Here is a 19,763-nt window from a genome sequence, read left to right as displayed (position 1 = left end):
AACAGGGAACATCAGGTAGAAATGCAGAATCTTCTTTGTGGCTGGTCACTAAAAAAAAAAGAACAAAGAAAAAGGGTGAGAGCTGGGTTTTGTGCTGCCCACGGTTGAGCACTGGCTATTGCCAGTTTTTGAGATAAAACTGAGATGTTGAGAGGTGAATTGGGGCTGGTGACTGTGCCAGTAATAACTCCAATCTCTAGAATAAGTCTGTAATCTCTTAAGCCCTTGTGCTGCTTGATCTTGGTTCCTTGTAAGGGTGTGATTTATGTGTACACCTGTGCCAGGGTTAGCTCTGGATAGAGTTCTGCAGGACCATGGCAGTTACAGAATTCATCCTTCAGTTTCTTATGTGGAAAGTCGTTCTGCTTTTGGCTATACTTCAGGGATACACTGGTGAAACCAGTCAAATCTCACACTTCACGTAAAATATCCATTAATTTCATACCTATTTGCAATTACTCCAGTGCAAAAGACCTCATTCCCAGAACAGCATTGTGTTTCTTTTCTACTTCAGAATCATAGGTGGACGAATCTGATGTCTCTTCCCATCCTGTGCCAGGTCCAGGAGCTGGGGAAATGCTATGGCACTTCACAGGAGCCACAGAGGATGTGCCCTTACTGTGGCATTGAGCACCAGCTCCCAGGTGCCCATGTGCCCTGGTGCTGCATAGCAGTGGATGGCTGGGAAGAAAGGACATCTATCACATGAGTCAGTGAAATCTCATTCACTGGACAAGGAAAAGGTACAAAACCTGCAGGATACACTGGGTGTATTCAGGGCTGCTCCACAGCTGAATTTTGGCAGAACCTTTGGAAGGCTGCTGTGTTCAAGCAACATTTTTGTAGCTGGCAGGAGGCCCCTCTGTAGTGGGCTTACATAAAGCTGTCAAACAGACCAGGGAGGTAGGAATGTACAGGAATATTCCTTCTGGCCTTTGCCTCTTTCCTTTTCTTTCTCTCTATTCTTTCTTTCTTCTCTCGTTTTTCTCTCTTTTCACTGCATTGCAGTGATTGTTGGCTGGACAAGACCTACTGCCCATCACTTTTGCTTCCCCTTTACAGTACAGGCAGACCTGAGCCAGGAGGGTGTAGTGTGGCCTCTGCACCACAGGCACAGTTTATTTTCTCAGAAAGCTCAAATTTATCATTTAGCAACATGCAACTGTGTATTGGTTTGCAGGAAGGAGTGGTGGGTCCTACATTCTTGGAGAAGAAAGGTGCAGATTAAAAGTGCAGAAAGTCAAATAGAAAGTGAAATGATGCAGGGAGACTCTGCCAGGAGCTAAGAGGATCTCAAATCAGAGATTCTTGTAGGTATTTTTGATAAACTGTATGGAGTAGTTTTATTTCCCAAGAAAAAACATGGAAACATCTGGAAGTTGGGATTAAGGGACTTGGGGCAAACCAAGGTACGGGAAATCCATGTATGCCTGAAGTTCAGGAATGTGGACAAGGAGGATCTAAACTATTACAGTAACAGGGAGCATATTTTGGAACATTTGAGGACCAAGTCTTAAATTGCAGTTGGATGTGTGTGTGGAGTTATTTTGCACTCTCTATGCAAGGTTTGCAGTGTGACTTTTTTCTGCATCAAGGGTAAGCAGGAGGCAGTCAATAATTGAATGCTTGCACACTTCCCTACTATGCCTTAATATAATGTCAGTCACAGTTTATGTCGAAGATGAGACTTGTCATACTTGAGGTGTAAGGTTTTATATACCTGAAAAATAGATATCTTCCTCATAAAATTTTGTGATAGAAAACATCCAGCCTTTCAAAAAAATTATTACTTTCTTGTGCAAATGAAAAGTTACACTAACACTCATTATAAGAATTTAAATCAGCTTCATGAACAATGGGTTAAGAAATCAATTGTATTTTGGGAGTAGTAGAAAAGTAATTCTATTTTATTCCAAAATGCAGAACCTCAAAAAAAGACATGAACATCCCAGCCTAAGGGATAAAATGGGTCTTCAAATACTGATCCTTTAAAGTGAAACTTTAAAGCTTAAAGTTTCAAAAAAGTAATTTCAAATTTAGTAAGACAAGAAAAAAGTAGTGCTAGTGTTGCAATGTACCTGCTGAAGTACCAAGCATTTGTTTGCTTATTTTGCACATTGTAATACTGCTAAAAATTTTTTTCATAGTCATAGAAAAAAATCTCTGGTGTTTATGGATGTTCCTGAATAGCAAACTGCACAGAGAACTGCAAGTACAAAGTCTGTAGTCTTGAAATCTGGCCCTATATGTGTAATAGGTGCAAATGTCAGAATCTAATAGCAGGAGTAAAAGTACCTAATCTGTGTAGAACATATATTGCACATCATGCTGTTTTTCTTTATAATATCATGTTAGTCAGACTTGCATGAGATTATATTTTAGCTGTTAAATACAAAATGAGCACATATAAGTGTGTGTAAAATATTTTTGTATGTAAAATACTTTTGACGCTGTGTAATATGTAATAATTTTTTTTCAGGACTGACCAACTTTGCAGGTAGTTTACCTGATCTTATTAGTAGAATGTCTAACAATAAATCTTCCCCCTTCCATGATGAAAGTATTTGGTGGAGTAAATTGAAGGTTATTCAAATGAAAATAAATTTTCCTGTAGTTTGGCTAAGTGGTAGACTGTTATTTTTCAGAAAATACCAAATGTATCTGACAGAATCATGTGCCACCTGCTAGTGTTTCTAAGCACATGTTAGGCTAACCTGTCAGCCTTGGCTAACCTGTCAGCCTTCATATCACTCTCTTCTCTACTCTTCATGAACGTCTCTTGCTCTCATCTTCCAGTATTAGCCAAGATTTTATTTTAAAATTCAGTAAAGAATGTGATTACTGAAAAAAAAGGAAATAAAAATATAGGAAAACTGCATATTATAGTTAAGATATGTATTTTCTAACAACCTAGATTGTGCTGATCAGGAAAAAGAAATACTTTTATGATAAATTTACTAGGTAGGAAATATTGGCAAATGGTGAACTCTCAAATTATTATTATAATTGGCAACTCTGAAGCACTCGAATAGCTCTCTCCTCAAAATACTGTACAAACAACCATTCCTCATCACAAGAGACATATAAAATTCATAACAGCCAATTGAATTTTGACCATTAACACCAACTCTGGTGAATTTCTGTGTAGTGGAGATTTAATTAATGTTGAGAGGGTCACACATTCCTACGAGTTTCATAGCTGATGAGATGAAAGACAATTTAGAAATAAAAGGGAAAAAAAGCAAACAAAAAGTGGAATTCAATAAAAGATGAGAAAGAAGAGATGGTATGTCAAACATTAAGGACTGAGGAAAAGAATGTAAAATAACTGATGTTTGATTCTCTTTCTGCAGGATTGTATTCTATTGTAAAAGCAGGTAATTAAATTAATGAACTATGATTTTGACACTGTAACTATAGTACCTTTAAAATAATAGTAAATTGCCAGAGCTGTCTGAATGTGACTTCAGGCTTTATATTCACAAACTAGATAATCAAATCATTATCTTTCCTAAAGAATTAGAACAGAATTGTGTCTGAAAGCTACAAAGAGTTTTAAGTAGACAGAACAATATTCTTCATTGCTTTTAGGTGTTCCACATTGACTAGGCTCAATTTAATCACAGCTCACTATACACACAGTTATTTCAGAGGCAAGCCTGTGCTTTAGCCATGTCTTCATCTATATTTGTTTTTCCTATGCTCTCACTAAGCCCTGTTTTTGTTTTATTTCTCCAGAGGACACCTGTCTCTTAGTTCTTCATAAACTATTGCTATCATTCTGTTTTTCTTGCAAAATCTTTTTTTTGCTAGTTTAAAATGTCTTTTCTGTTTCAACAGTGTGTGAGCTCTCCAGTAGACTGTAGAGGCACAGATCCTTCCTAGTTCAACCTCATTAAATTTTCTCCTCAGATTCACTTCCACTGGTTTCCCAAATTAGTTGGATACATAAAATTAAAATAGCTGTAATAACATTAAGGCTTTTATCCTCTTTGTGAGCCAACTACTAGGCAAAGTCAAAATTGCTTAGGCAGGTCTGACACTGTCACACAAGGTCAATAGTACATCTGTGTTATGGACAGCATATGTCTCATCTCAAAGTCTCCAGTCAGGGTTTACAATGTTAAATTCAGTGTTAAAATACTGGTAACAATAGTGCTGTTTGTGTAGGATTTTTTTCTTTTTAAAATTTAATCCTAGACCCTTTTCTCATTCAATTCTATTTCCTTCTAATTTTAGCATGTTCTTTTTAAAAACATATATGCTTTATTTTCCTCAAATGAAGCGTCTTAACAAAATTGTCTAGATGCAACTGGGGAGGAAATACACTCCTAAACTGAAACTTTCACAAAAAAGTAGAAGATAAACTTGCACTGTTAGAGATATTATATATTACCTTGGCCAGGTTTTCTGTGGTTTTGGGGTCACCATTTCACTTCCTTCCAAGTTTGAGGTTTGAGAAGTTACTAGGAAATCTATTATTCCTAGTCCAGTGAAGTAAAAGTTCATATGTTTGCACATGAACTGTTAGAGTCTTGCCTTCTCTATAGTAGAATCCAATTACTATGAATCAGAAAAGGAAAGTTAAGGGAATGGATACATTTCTTGGAAGAGTTTTCAAGACAGAATCAACGGTTGCCTAACAAAACCTTCTGGTTCGTGCAGAAAATAATAGACTTATTCTTTTGTTTGGAAACTCTTTTCAGTTTCATAAAATATGACAATTTATATTCACTGTATCTGGGTCATGACATATATGTCACTTCTGCCACTGTGTAGGGTCAGGGTCAAGGTATTAATCTGCAATTAAAACTGCAGCTTCTGTGCATTGTTGTAGTCCAGTGTGAATGTTTTGGATTTTGAGACTTCATGATGCCTGTGATTTTCCACTGGCTTTACTTATATTAATCTGTATGGTTTACATACTGCCAGGCTGTAGCTAAAGAACGCCAGAAGATTCAGGAAGTGGGTCAGGGAATTATTCCATAACTCAGTTATACTTGTCCATAACTCATGTCTTAACAAGTTGCAGCTTGTATGTTTTATAAACTAAAATGAAATATTGGAACTAATATATAAACCATAACAAAACTCAGAGTGTTTAGAGATTCACTAGCATAGAAAAACTGCCTTGCTGAAGCATATTATTCATGTTGTACTGCAATACTCAGTCTTTCATTATGCTTTATCAAAATGTATTTAAATTTTGAATTATTTTCCAGCAGAAAATTACAAAAGGGGCTGTGATTTGAGAGAGTCAAGTTTAACAGAAAATAAAAAACTGACAAAGTATTAAACTAAGAATTCTGTTTCATACTTTACTACTTATTTTGGATTCCTCGTTTTATAAAAATGACAGTATTTTAATAATATTTTAGCCTGGGATTCCTCTTAAACAGTGTTTTTGTTCTAGAAGTTTTTTCATTCCATTAATGAATTTTAATTGAAATTTTTCTGGTATAACAATATCAGTTGACCTACTGTCTTTTGGGTATCACATTATGCTATTTTGTTTGTTCGGTATTTTCTAAAAATATGTTGATTTGGTACGTTTGGTCTTAGTTTTGTCAAGTATATGGTAATTGCCATTCTGATTATATATACTCATAATTAAAACTAGGTCTTATTATACAGAAGAATGACAAAACTGCCCACAAACAGCAATTTTCTTTCTTGTTATTCAGTCATGGACATGCTGTCACAGACAGGCACATTATTCTGTCTATCCAGGAATTATTTAATACAGTAAATAAACTTTTACTCTGGAAAAATAAATTTCAAACGTAGGTCTAAACAAAAAAAACCCATTCTTGACATTGCCATGCAAAGTAAAACGATATTTCATTTTCTGGTTGCATTCAGTCATGTTCACTCTAAATCGTAATACAAATTAAATAAATTAATTAAAACCCCCTTCAAATAGGTACCATATTTATAGAGATGTTTGTGAGCCAAAAACTATATAATTGTTTTTATTTAATCTTGCTTTCTCTGAAGAAACTGAAATGCACTGTAACTTTATTGTAATGTTTATATATTTCCATGCATGGAGATTCATTTTACTACAAATTGAGCAACAAATTTGGAATAATCTTCTTTATAATCTTGTGAGTACTTCTATTACTTGTACTCCAATAATGCCTTTAGGTTTCAGTTGAAAGAGGGGAAGAGCGATACGAGGAAAAGGCACCTGGTCAGTAGCAGGAAGCAATTCTGTCAAAGGACTCAAAGATCATTGTTATCCTGAGTCCAGGTATAAGTGGTGCCTTTTTCTTAAAACTGCCCTTTCCCTAGTGGCAATTGTGACAATTCTGAACTCTGATACAGATCTCTGCTGTAGGTCACCCAAAGTGGCCTAATTATGCCACTTATGATGTCAGAGGGTTCAAGCAGAAGGAACAGGGAGGGTAGGAGAGCCATACAGTGGACTGTACTGGATTAGATACCCTGCAGTCTCCTGCACAGCTCCTGTGCAGTCTCAACTGCCTGTAGAGCTAATGCTTCTGCCTGCTGGCAGATCATCTGCAAAAAAACTTTAATGGCGTTTACCCCTTCCAGAGATGACTCTAGAGGAAATTTTGTGTCTTTCTTTCCTAGCCCGTTGAACTGAGATCATCATTTCAGCACTTAAAGCTTTGTATTGACTGGGAAGGGTTTCATTGGGATGGGACATGGGCTATTGAAATCTTAAGCCTATTTTACTATCTATTCTCTGTATTTAATCATGTTATCTATTATGGGTCAATCCTCTTTTTAAAGAAAAGAAGGAAATATCAAAACCATTTAATATTTACAAAATTTAATGGCAATAAAAGTTCACAAAAAATAAACAACAGAAAATAGGACTAGAGCAGAATGTAGGAGGTCATTGACTCCATCTGCTTGCCTCTGAAACAGCATCAATTCTTTGTGTGTCTTCTGGACAAATATCTCTCTATCTTTTCTTTCATGTTGTGGAGATTTCGTAAGTGCTGCAAGGAATATATTCAAAAATTCAAATATCCTTACCTTTATTTATTTATTTATTTATTTATTTGCCTAGCATAGATCAGCCCTGATGCTATTTAACCCAATTATTTCTTGTCTTACTCACACTGGATCTGGTGAACAGATGATTGCCATTGTAGCTGTCCTTTAAACCACTTCCTTATGCTCTACCTCAGAGTAAACTGCTCCAGTTCCTTCCATTTTTCTGTGAAGATCATACTTTTGAGATATTTTGATGTCCTCTGGTCTTTATCAACTTTACCAGTATCTTTTTTGAAATGTGATAACTAGAATGAACACAGCACTTAAACTTAATCAGTGCCAAACCAAAGAAGGATGATTTCTTGTATCTTACAAATCTGGGTGTAAGTCTCTCTGTAAAGTTTGCTTTTTTTGTTTGGCAACACTGTGATATTGGTGGATTATATTGTGTTCCATTGATAACAACAGATTTTTATCTACAGTTCTGCAAACTTGTCATGGCATCAGCCAATTCTCTCAGCACCAAAGAGCAGAATCCATTAAGCTCATCTAGTATGAAAACATCTAAGTACTTACTGACTAGTTAATTATGTCCTTAGCATAGGCAGTGTTCACTATGCCATCACTGACACTAAGTAAACATTAGTAGAAAACAGTAAAAGTTAATGCATAAAAAAGGCCCCTTAATGCTTTTAGCTTTCTTAGTTTCATTTGTTGAAAGCTTGCCATTGACTAACAGATTTTATCCTCTTGATTATTACAGAAGTATCAAACAAAATTATGGTTTGAACTTGTGTGTTCCTTGGTAACTGTATTTTAGTTTGTGTCCTTATTTGCTTGTGTTTTTCTTTTCGTTCTTATTTGATCTTGTCGGTAGTTCTGTAATTGTCATTTGCAAGCTCTGAGTATCATAACAGAGACATTACACATACTTTGCACAGAAGATGTTTTACTGATAGTGTAATGGTGATACTGGTTTATTTTCGTTTAATTTATGGATATATACGTTATACCAATATATAGGAAGAGAGGCACATTTTTAACTAAGTCTGTGTTTAATTTCAAGCCTTAAAATTGATTGTTGATCTGCCAGTAGAGTCTATTTGCATCCAACATATCAGATTTCAAATGGTATAACAACATGATGCAGATTTTATGTCAACTTAATGGAGAGGTAACTATTTCCATGCATGTTAAAATCTATTCTGTAACTACTGCAGTACTTACTGTAATGATAACTTCAAGAAACAAAAAAAGAATTGTTGAAACCGTCACTAATATTTCTTATTTTGTGGAACTGATGCTTCAGCACATATGAGAAATATTTTATTGTGGTTTTACATTAAAAACACTTTAAGTGGTGTGTTCATTTTTGAAGCCAAAAAAATAAAATGCGTATATATGTATTTTATATACATTCTATTTTTTATTTAGTAAAAGAAAAATAAAAGTTGTTTATTTTTTAAAAATCTGGTCTATATTAAATATCATATGCCAACTATTATACGTGTAAGATAATGGAATTATGGATTATTATGTTAGGTGTAAGTGGAGTTTCACTTTAGGAGAAGCAGTCTGCAAAAGAAGAGACATCACTTTTCAGGTTAGTGATATACTTCTGCGTTTATGTAAAATAATAAAAAGATAAGTCTTCTCTGAAAATACCTGCTGCAAAGTTTTTATTATACAAAGCAAAGTAAATAACAAAGCCTAAGATATGTGAAAAGACCACAAAGTTCATAAAAGGAGAGCTGTTAGTTTTTTTGAGCTGTAGGATATTCAATATAGTCTTTTAATCATATCATATGGATTTTTAAAAAAATAATTTAGTTTTGTTTGTGTGGATAAACTGATTTCCCTATGAAAAGATTTGAGAAATTCTTACGCTATTTTATACCCTGGGACATATTTTCAAAATAGATGAAAATATGTTATTAAAGCAAGACACATTTCATTCTTCTGAAGTCAAGATGATAACGATGATTAAAAAAAGATAACTTAAAAAAGTTGTGGGCATCTTCCTTTAGCACACTATATGCTACAGATGTTTAAAAATTACCTTTATATTTAAATATTTTTTTGTGGGGAAATTCTGTGTATATGTATTGTTACAAGACATTTAAGTAAAAATTATGAGGTACTATCAGAATACACTTTGTTGATTAGAAGAAGTGTTTTGTCTGATGTGAGTTACTGGTCTCAAACTTTATGAAGTAGTTCTTACATTCTTTTTGGATTTTCTCACTTGTGATTCTCTACTACATTTATCCTAACTGTAGGAAGAGCATGTTGAATTTAAATGCCTTTTTTACTGTATTTGTCATAGTGTTTCTGTTTACTTTTAAGTAATATGCTGCAAAAGTTTTGGTTTTGCTAGATCTACTTGCTTCATATTAGCAAACTTTAGTCAGTTTTTCAGTATTCTGTATTTCATTATGATGTGCACAACTGGAAGGGGTTGGCTAAAAGTCCTTCACAGATTCAAAACTGTCATTTAGAAGAGATGGGCTTGGGCAGCACAGTTCAGATCTGGATGGGATCCAAAGCTTCCCTAGAATTCAGAGACATGCAGGAGGTGGATACTGTAATTTGATTTACTAGGTATTCCAAATTGTAACTTCCGCAGTTGGCATTGTTCATGTGCTTCAGCTTCTGTTGCAGCTACGTGGTAGCTTGGCCCTCCTAATTTCCATTCATCTTGGTCCATCCCTGATTTTGTTAACACTAAACGTATATTATAGGTTCAAAAGAGAATCCATTGTCATATGGTTTAACTCTCTGTGTTGTGTTCTTTGATCTTTTCCTTGTTTTAAGTCTAGTAGCAGTGACTGAAATAGAGCTTATTGTTTAGAATATCTTCCAATCTTGACTGAAAAATTTCCACTGATGGAAAACTTATCATCGCTCCTAAATAATTTCTTCCAAAGGATAATTAACCACACAATGGAAAACTTGCACTTTACTCCTCATCTAAGTTTTAGTACCTTTAACTTCAAATCATCAAATCTCTGTGCTAGAATGTAGAGCTCTCTGTGATCACGCTCCTGTTCATAATAGATTTATTTAGTCACTATGAATGATTCATACCTTAATTTACTTTTTAATAAACTAAATAGTATTCCTCGTGTCTCTCTTAATGCAAGTATTTTCCAGGCTTACAATAATTTGAATTTTTCTTTTCTGAATCATCTCCAACTTTTCGCTTTCCTTCTAGAACAGTAAGAAGGAAAATTAGACACAGAATTTCAGTGGTAATTGCACAAGTGCCTAAGTGCCTAAAAAGAGAGAATAGGTATGTTCCTATGCAGTTCTTCCAATTATATATCCCAAAATTCATCCTTTTAATCAAATATTACACTGTAATCTCAAATTCATATCCAACATCCCTAGTCTTTTTTATATACTCTGTTTCCAAAATAGAACTCTTTAAGTTATATCCTGTTTTCATTATTTGTATGACCTTCAAACCCCCCTGTATTGGGCAGATCAGAAGACAATGTATCCCAATAACCTGACTGCAACAGGAGGGGAGACACGATAATCAGGATGGAAGTTTTCTGTGGTTAAAGTTCATCTTCTGCATTCTTATGTCCTGACTTCTGATTTTCACAAATGTGGGAAACTTGACTATATAACCTATAGTAGTGTGAAACACTGTTCTTATCATAGTTCATCAAGGCAGAAGAAACCCAGTACCACAAAAGATTGCCCAGGGCAAAGTAAGAACAGGGCAAACATAGCTTTCTAATACTCTCAAGCTGCCACTTGTTTTTAACACAGGAGGTTAATAATTGAATGACATATTTATGTTTTTGTTGACCTTCAGTGAAAATTTTTAACTTTCACAGAATCATTTCACAACTAGTATGTTACCTCATTTGAAGAAACAACTACCTTAACCCTATTATACCTCATTATGAAAGGAGATTATATCTGTATTAAAAGAAACATAGGACAGTCAACCCCTCTCTGTCCCATTCAAGGCCATCCCTAACACTGTCAACCTCTATGATATCCCTTCAGGCGTCCCTCTTTTAGACTAAAAAAATTTTGGATTGTCTTTGCTGCTCTTTTCTGAAAGTTTTCCAGTGCTATAGTAACCTTCCTGAGGGGGAAGCTGTAGAATTGCTTGAAGTTTTTAAGTTGTATGTGAACTGTAGATTTATACTGTGGTATAGAGACGTTCTCTGTTCAATATTTTTTGCCAAATAAGTCCCAGTATTATGTTTATTTGTTTGCCATCTCCCCCAGCCTCAAGATATCGTTTCTAATTTTTAATGGTCAGCTGAAAAACTATCATTTCATCTATGGAGTTAAGATTGTTTTTTCTGATGTGCAGAATTTCTCTTTTCTCATTTGCTGTTTTACTACCCTCTTAGTCCTGGTAATTTTTTTAGCAGCCTGTCACAACAGGCCCTGAATTATAATATTGTCAATAAACTTTGTCACTTAACTAGTCCTTCCATTTCTCTGGGTGTTTACGAGTATGTTGAATCACATAACTTCAACACGGATCCATGGAACTCCACTAAATCACATCCCTTTATTGAACTGACTTTTTGCTCCTATCCTCAGTTTCCTATCCTTCAGTCATTCTTTGCAATCCAAATAATGGTCTTTCCTATTATAATACAGTGGCTTACTTTCTTTTCTTAGGTCTTTCCTTTTTTGACTTTGTCAAAATCGTTATGGAGTCCACTTGGACATATCAACTGGATCACCATTGCCACAGCTTGGTGACTTTTGTAAGAGATTCTTTGGAGCTCTAAGTATATCATATTGTTGCAAGAATATTATATTCACTGACTGCTAATTCTGTTCTTTATTACAATCTACCAATTTGTCCAGCGCATATTTTTGGCTAAAAGGCCTTGGATAACCTTTGAGCTGTTTCCAAAGTTGACATAACATTTGTTGTTTCACAGGACAGTAGCAGGGCAGTTTGAAGTGAGAGGATATGTGCCACCTCTGCTGAATCAACTATTATACCGTTTCCTTTATAACTCAGCTGAATATTATCTAATAGTGGCAATTTGTTATTGTTCATAAATGTCAGGGTTTTTTAATAAACACTTTCTACAAGGGCTTCAATCTCAGGAAAAAAGTCCTCTGAAACGTCCACAATGGAAGATTCCTGTTGGAATCTCTAGAATACCAATGCAAAAATGCAGACAGGATCTCTGAAATGTCTGTATCTGTGTTCTTTTGCTATCTGAAAACACTTGTACAAAGCTCACAATACTTGACTGCCTGATTTACTGGTCCATTCACAGAAAGCCATATTAGTCATTTGTCACCTGAGCTATTCACTCACTTGAATCTTTATAACATTTACAGACTTTATCAATAATTCCCTTTCTTTCTATGTCTGTGTTTTTTAACACAATAGAATCAAAATACTCTAACATGTTTCTTCTTTAGTAGTAATTTTACTAGTATGAGTGGAAGTGATTAAGTTTTATAATAAGAGCACTTTACAGATTTGTTAATTATTTGCTTTATTTTAGGCAGGTGATCCAACGGCTACTGTAATCGCACTGTGTTCAATGAGAGATTTCAATATGGCTCAAGAATCGTGTCAGCTGGCTTTCAAAGACACTGGGTGTCTTGAAGTGTTAATTAATTTACTTGATACAGAAGAAACTAACTGTCAGGTAAGCAGCTTTGTCAAACAGATCTATGAATATGCCCTTTCTATTAGAATATTGTTTCAATTTTCAAAGTTATAGAGTGTAAAGAAAATTGATTTTTTTCTTTACTCATTCCTCTATTTTCTCTTTTCTTCAGATTTTTGAGAAAGAAATCAATTTCTTTGACTTTCAGTTTCTTAAATATAAAAGATAAGATGTTTTAGATAACCCAGCATTTTAAACAATGCTAACGTTTTTTATAATTAAATAATGTTTAACATCTGTTTTTTCCCATTATTTAGACTGGTTCATTAAAAATCCTGAAGGAAATTAGTCAAAATATACTGATCAGACATGCAATTGCAGATCTTGGGGGCTTAGAGATCATGGTGAAAATACTGGACTCTCCAGATAAAGATCTAAAATGTTTGGCAGCTGAAACAATTGCTCACGTTGCTAGATTTAAGCAAGCACGAAAGACAGTAAGGCAATATGGAGGAATCAGGAAATTGGTAAGCAGACATTAAAATTTGTACCCTTGTCATATGTGTATTCTTGTTAAAAAAATACATCATGTGTTGTATACGTGATTATTGTGGTAGTGTTTACCATAATTAAAAAGCAGTATAATATCAAACTTCCCTTTAGATATTAAAAAATATGGGTTTTTTTAGGTTGGGCTGTTGGAGTGTGTTTCAGTGGGGACACCACACCAAGCCAAAGATACCGAAATAGCACGCTGTGGTGCTTTGGCACTGTGGAGCTGCAGCAAAAGCACCAAAAACAAGAAAGCAATCCGCAAAGCTGGTGGCATTCCATTGTTAGCTACATGGCTCAAATGCTCAGATGCAAACATCTTAATCCCAGTAGTGGGAACACTACAAGAATGTGCCTCAGAGGTGAGTAAACACATATAGCTAAGTTATTTCTAAGCATTAGAACAATTGCCTACTAAAAGGAAGTATTACATTTTAATGTCACTTAAATCAGGGCAGTTATCCCATCAGGAAGTAGATGCTTTGTGTGATCGAAGTGTTTTTGAGGTCACAGCTTGTAATGAAGTAAAGGCCATGTATTTTTTATTTAAATGGCTGGGAGTGGTATGTGAACCATGGCAGATTTCACAGCTTTGAGTATATTCAGTTTTTAAATTCAAATACAAATATTTTTTACCATGACCATATATGTGATTACATGACTGGGACAGTTCTGTTTAATATCTTTATCAGTGATGGGGACAACGAGATCAAGGGCACCCTCAGTCAGTTTGCAGACAACACCAAGTAGAGTGGGAATGTTGAATTGCTGGAGGGCAGGAAGGCTCTGCAGAGAGATCTGGACAGGCTGGATCCATGGGCTGAGGCCAATGGTATGAGGTTCAACAAGGCAAAATGCCGGGTCCTGCACTTGGGTCACAACAACCCCAGGCAGTGCTACAGGCTGGGGGAACAGTTGCTGGAAAACTGCCTGGCAGAAAAGGACCTCAGGGTGCTGGTTGACAGTGACTGAACATGAGCCAGATTGTCCCCAGGTGGCCAAGAAGGTCAGTGGCATCCTGGCCTGTATCAGCAATAGTGTGACCAGCAGGACCAGGGCAGTGATCACCCCCTCTCAGCACTAGTGATGCTGCACCTCAAATCCTGTGTTCAGTTCTGGGCCCCTCACTTCAAGAGAGACTTTGAGGTGCTGGAGTCCAGAGAAGGACAGCAGAGCTAGAGAAAGATCTGGAGCACCAGTCTGATGAGGAGCAGCTGAGGGAGCTGGGGTTGTTTAGCCTGGAGAAAAGGAGATGAGGAGGATCTGATAACACCATCCAGCTGCCTGAAAGGAGGTTGTAGCGACATAGGGATTGGTCTCTTCTCCCAGCTAACAAGCAATAGGACCAGAGAAAATGGCCTCAGATTGAATCAGGGGAGGTTTAATTGGGGTATTAGGAAAAATTTGTTCGCTGAAAGGGTTGTCCAGCATTGGAACAGGCTGCCCAGGGAAGTAGTTGAGTCACCATCCCTGGAGCTGTTCAAAAGACGTGTAGATGTGGCACTTAGGGACATGGTTTAGAGGTGGACTTGGCAGTGCTGGGTGAATGGTTGGACTCAAAGGTCTTGAAGGTCTTTTCCAACCTAAATTATTCTATTTTTTTATGATTCTATACCTCCATTTGTAGAATCATATTTGAAAGTAAAGTGTATTGCACTTCAGGTAAAAAATATAAATACCTTCTCTTGGAGAATTCGAGACACGGAAGACATGAGTTTTCAAAAGATTTTACATTATTGAACACTGTAAAAATTTAGTTTCTTGAACTTAAAAATTAGTTTCTTGAATTACACAAATTTAGGCATGTTGCATGAGACACAAACCTGTTTTTCTAACCTTGTTCTAGGTATAGATCTGTTGTTTTGGCTGCTGGTTATCAAAGAAGTGGGTGGGTACTTCTTGATCCCATTCTGAAGCACCTTTTACTTTCTTGCCTCTGAGCAGGGAGTCTGGACACCTTTCAGAATATTCTGCATTCTCTTTAAGCCAAGTGGCTACACAACAGGCATTGCAGCACCTGGTTTTACAGGTGATTGGAAGAGCGCTGCAGAGAATTTCTATATTTGCTTACCTTTGAGATCATGAGTAGTATTTTCAAGGCAATGATTACTTGTGCTTGTGACAAAGTACAAGACTTCTCAATACCAAACCCTGGAATAGCACTGTATTGTTATTGTGACCTATTAACTATTAATATACTGGATTTAAAAGATGCAGTTTATCTTTTTAGCCAAGTTACAGGCTTGCAATAAAAACAGAGGGAATGATTGAGAACCTGGTGAAAAATTTGAGTAGTGAACATGAGGAGCTTCAGATGCATTGTGCAAGTGCCATATTTAAGGTAATTTTATTATAATCAGTAGCTCAGAGCCAGAATTAGCCCCTTGTTTTCATGTGGTTGTCGGTTTTAATATTTCTTAATTTCACTATCTCTCTAATATGTAAGAAATTACTTTATAAAAATGTTGTGAATATTTTAACTGCATATTTAATATTATAGCTACTTGTTCTTCTTTTGTGCAAGTCCTAAATTGCACGGGTAGCCAGTGGAGAGAAGCCTCTTTGGATTTTTTATGTTTGTTTGCTCACAAAGTGGACAATGTGACAGTATAAGCACTGCTGCATATACAGAAGCAGTTTACTGTCAAACTCTCTTAGTGAGTTGTTAGCATATTCAGGTACTTTAATACAATATTTGTTTTCTTCTGTATTAGATTTTACTAGTTACAATGTAATACAGCTAGCTTTTGAAGACATAATTTTACACATTTTTATATAATGTATATGTTTAATTGTTTTGTATAGTGTGCAGAAGATAAACAAATACGTGACCTGGTTAGACAACATGGAGGTCTACAACCACTCTCTGTTCTGCTTGATAACTCTGAAAACAAGAAACTTCTGGCAGCTGTGACAGGAGCAATCTGGAAATGTGCTATCAGTATAGAAAATGTGTCAAAGTAACAATTTAATTTTACAAGCATTTATTACATGATTGTGTTTTGATTTTATGGGCCTCTATTTTTTTCAAAATTGTTGTGTCATGGTTCGTCAAAAACATTCTTTATAATCAGTTGGACTTTCAACTTAGGTTTCATAGTACTTAAAAAACTCCCACCTGACCTCATCAGGGCACGGTGGACAGTGCTCAGATCCTAGAATGTTAAGAGTCAATGGAGACAAGTGATGCCTCTAAAGAATAGCTAAGACATAGGACACTGAGTCGGGAGGTGTACCAGCACATACTAAACATTTGATACATGGACATATCTGATATCCTCTCTCCTCCATGTAGCTTACAAGCTGGAATCACTGCTGAATGGTAGACAGAGTTCTTAGTACACTTTAATGTCTTACATCAAGAGAGACAGAGAGGAAATGATGTCATTCTAGGGTAGATGTCTAATACATATTAGAAATATACTGGAGTTTAGGATAGTTAGTCTTGATGCTGCTCTTCTTGACTACAGAAGGGTCTCAGGAAAGCAGCTTAGTCTGGAGACCCAGCTTCTAAAGAGTGGAATTAACTGATGAGAGTCCTACCATAGGTACCTACAACCTCTCTGTACCAAGGTCCTGAGTAATTGTCTGAGAATGCGACAGCATGAGTTATCACCCTCCACCTTTCATGGAACAGCTTCATCATTGAGAATACTCAATGTCCTCATGTAAAATTAATTTACCATATTCATGTACCTTACCTCAAAAAAAAAAGCTGACTCTGCTGCATATGTGCTAGGTTTCCTACAAGTTATGCTGTTCTGTACAAAAGAATGCAAGACTCATATGTTAGAAAGAGTATAAGTAAGAGGTAACCTCTTCCTGCAGCCCTCATTTTAGTGTACTTTGCTGAATAAGCACAAATATAGATAAAGGCTAGATAAAAATTAGGAAGATTTCCACTCTAAGTGTTTACATTCTGGCTTTTTTACTGTCCTTATTGAGTTCCCAAACCCACAGCCTTTACATCTTCTACCTCTGTCCTACTGCTTTTTGCATTCTTGATAGTATGGTAACCTAACTTTGCAGAAGGGTATATCCTTCTTTTCTGTGGGCTTTGGGTATCTGCACAGAGGTATCCTGATTTTGGATCAATCAATGATGAGACAGGCTGAATGGCTCTCTCTCTACTAGTAAACTAAACAGGGCCAAACCTTTCAGGGTTCAGGCACTATGTTAGGATTATCCGTACTGTTCAACTGCCAGCACAGTCCCTTACACAGTTTGGCCTGTGCCAGCAAGCACTGTCCCAGACAATGCCCAGACACTCCTTGGGAACAGTGCAGGCAACAGATTGTTTCCATTAGGCAGAATGGGCGAGGCCACCCTGAGTTGTGAGGAGAAGAGATTTTAGCCATATGGATGCTATGTTGTGCTTCTCGTCCTCAGGGCTAGAGAATGAGCCCTTGCCTGTTTTATTTATTAGTATAGCTGTAGCCAATAATTCTGTCCAAATGCAAACAGATTTTTGTTGGGCTACTCACATATCTTTGGCAAGTGCTTGGTGCTCCACAAAGGTTACTAGCCAGGCACAGCTCCAGCTGAATTCATGTATTATGTAGTGCTGAGTCTGAAGCATTAAAACTGTGTCCAAACTCAAGATGGGAGGGCACTAAAGAAAAGGGAGTGAGGTCGGTATGAAAACACCTAAGTAGATCTGGAGGGATGAGCTTGAGTCTGGCCTGAAGCTGGAACTAACAAATCCTGCTGGTTCCTGCAGGGACACTAATTTACCTTCAAAGTGCTCCACAGTATTTCCTATACCTGAAGTACATTGCTGAGGTGATGTGCTGACTCAGCAGTGAGCTGATACAGGTGCCTGGGCCTGTCCAGCTCAGATTCCAGTTTGCGTGCAAGGAGCCGTTCTGCTTCTGGACACAAGATGGCCCGAGCCAGCAGCTCTGTCAGAGTGCAGCCTGCCTGTTGCAGAGCCAGCTCCTGTCGTTCCATGTGTGAGGCGGTTGATATGCAATGCAGAAAAAGTAGCCAGAGAAAATCAGTTTGGTGGTTTTTTGTTTTGCTTTGTTTTTCCTTTTTTTTTAATTATTTGCTTGCTTTATTGCTCTTTTATTCATGCTGTTGATGTTTACTCTTGAAAAAAATGATTATAGGGATACTTCCAAGTTATAGTGAACAAAGAGAGGAAGATTTTCCTTTAAGCAAAGGTTAGAATAACCAAAAAAGAAAGTTTCTCACTTCTCAGTTACTTTAATTGTTATGCTGATAATCCAGCTTGGAAAGATTAAGTTTTATTGAAACAGCTCCAGTCTGCCATAAAAATCTCAGAAATATTAATTTTTTTTTTTGTATGAAAGAAAAGCCACATGTGCAACTGATTCTTGGAAAATACAGTTTTTGTAGCTCAAGTAGACACTTCCAGAAGGTAGAGGCTGGGAGGGAAACACAAATGAGAACTCAGTACCCTCAGAGAAATTATCTCTGATAATTAGATAAGATACAGGTTAGATCTAGCTTGATATACCAAGTGAAACTGTCAAGGTGTGTCAGAAAATGCATGAAAGGAAGATACAGTATTTAAGTATAAATAATCCTCTTAAGTTTTGAACAAAACAAACTTAGAAGATGATTCTAGCACTGAGGAAACATCCTGTTCTGAAAGATGAACTTCTGAGGTTTAGCACACATCTCTTTGTAGGATAGGACCTCCAGGATTTTTAAAAACCGTATTTTTGATTTTCAGTACCAAAAGTTTTATGAAGAATGAGGAAAGTATTAATATAGCAATCAAGTCAAATTTCTGTCAACTTATTTCTTAATTTCAGATTGAAATCTAACATAGTACAGTAGAGGTGTACTAGAACTATGGGTCTGACCTTAGGAAAATGCAATGTATTAGGCCTGAACTAAGTATAGAACTGCTCAGGGCAAACTCTCTAAAGGCTCGTGACCCTTTGGTTCAGAGAGGTGGAGAAGGGTCTGGTAAACCACTACTCTAGCTATTGTTAACATAGCAGGAAAAAGTACTGAGGTCAGGATAGCATAGTAATTGCCAGTCCTCTGGTTTGTTTCAGCTATTTGTAGATGTTGCATCCACATGTCAAGGTTTAGAAAACCCTCAAACTACTCAAGAGATTCCTAGATAACTAAATTAGGGAAATGTCATGAGAAAAGTACGTTCGATGTCACACTTATTCTAAGTGATTGGAATGACTTACCTGTATTGGGATTTCTTCAGCAAGATGATTTTACATACAGAAATTAAACATTCTACTTCAATAATAATGATATTTAATTATAAAATTAAATTTATAATGGTAACATACTGAAAATAATAACTTTGGGTTTATTGCTGTCTTTTAGATTTCGGGAATATCAAACCATAGAAACTCTGGTAGGACTGCTTACTGATCAGCCTGAAGAAGTCCTTATAAATGTCGTTGGAGCACTGGGAGAATGTTGCCAGGAGAAAATAAATCGAAGTACTATCCGCAGATGTGGTGGAATACCACCTTTAGTGAAGTTACTAACTGCAACAGATCAGGCACTACTTGTGAATGTCAACAAAGCAGTAGGAGCATGTGCAACAGAAACTGAAAATATGATGTGAGTTATTACTATGTATAGCATTTTAAATATTAAAAAATATTTAGTAATTCTGATGCAAAT

The 19,763-nt window shown here is 36.2% G+C and overlaps 1 protein-coding gene across 1 annotated transcript in view; it reads left to right on the top strand.

Annotated features, from left to right (window-relative positions):
- ODAD2 (outer dynein arm docking complex subunit 2) overlaps positions 1 to 19,763 on the top strand; it is a 78,982-nt gene that overhangs the window by 14,387 nt on the left and 44,832 nt on the right. The window contains 6 exon segments of the mRNA XM_064636335.1: positions 12,477 to 12,623; positions 12,902 to 13,111; positions 13,274 to 13,498; positions 15,367 to 15,477; positions 15,942 to 16,096; positions 19,458 to 19,700. Coding sequence (XP_064492405.1) covers positions 12,477 to 12,623; positions 12,902 to 13,111; positions 13,274 to 13,498; positions 15,367 to 15,477; positions 15,942 to 16,096; positions 19,458 to 19,700 — 1,091 coding nt within the window.

The sequence above is a fragment of the Pseudopipra pipra genome, chromosome 1 (assembly GCF_036250125.1).
Source record: "Pseudopipra pipra isolate bDixPip1 chromosome 1, bDixPip1.hap1, whole genome shotgun sequence".
Lineage (NCBI taxonomy): Eukaryota > Metazoa > Chordata > Aves > Passeriformes > Pipridae > Pseudopipra > Pseudopipra pipra.
The sequence above is the reverse complement of the archived record's forward strand: the minus strand, read 5'-3'. Positions and strand labels throughout refer to the sequence as shown.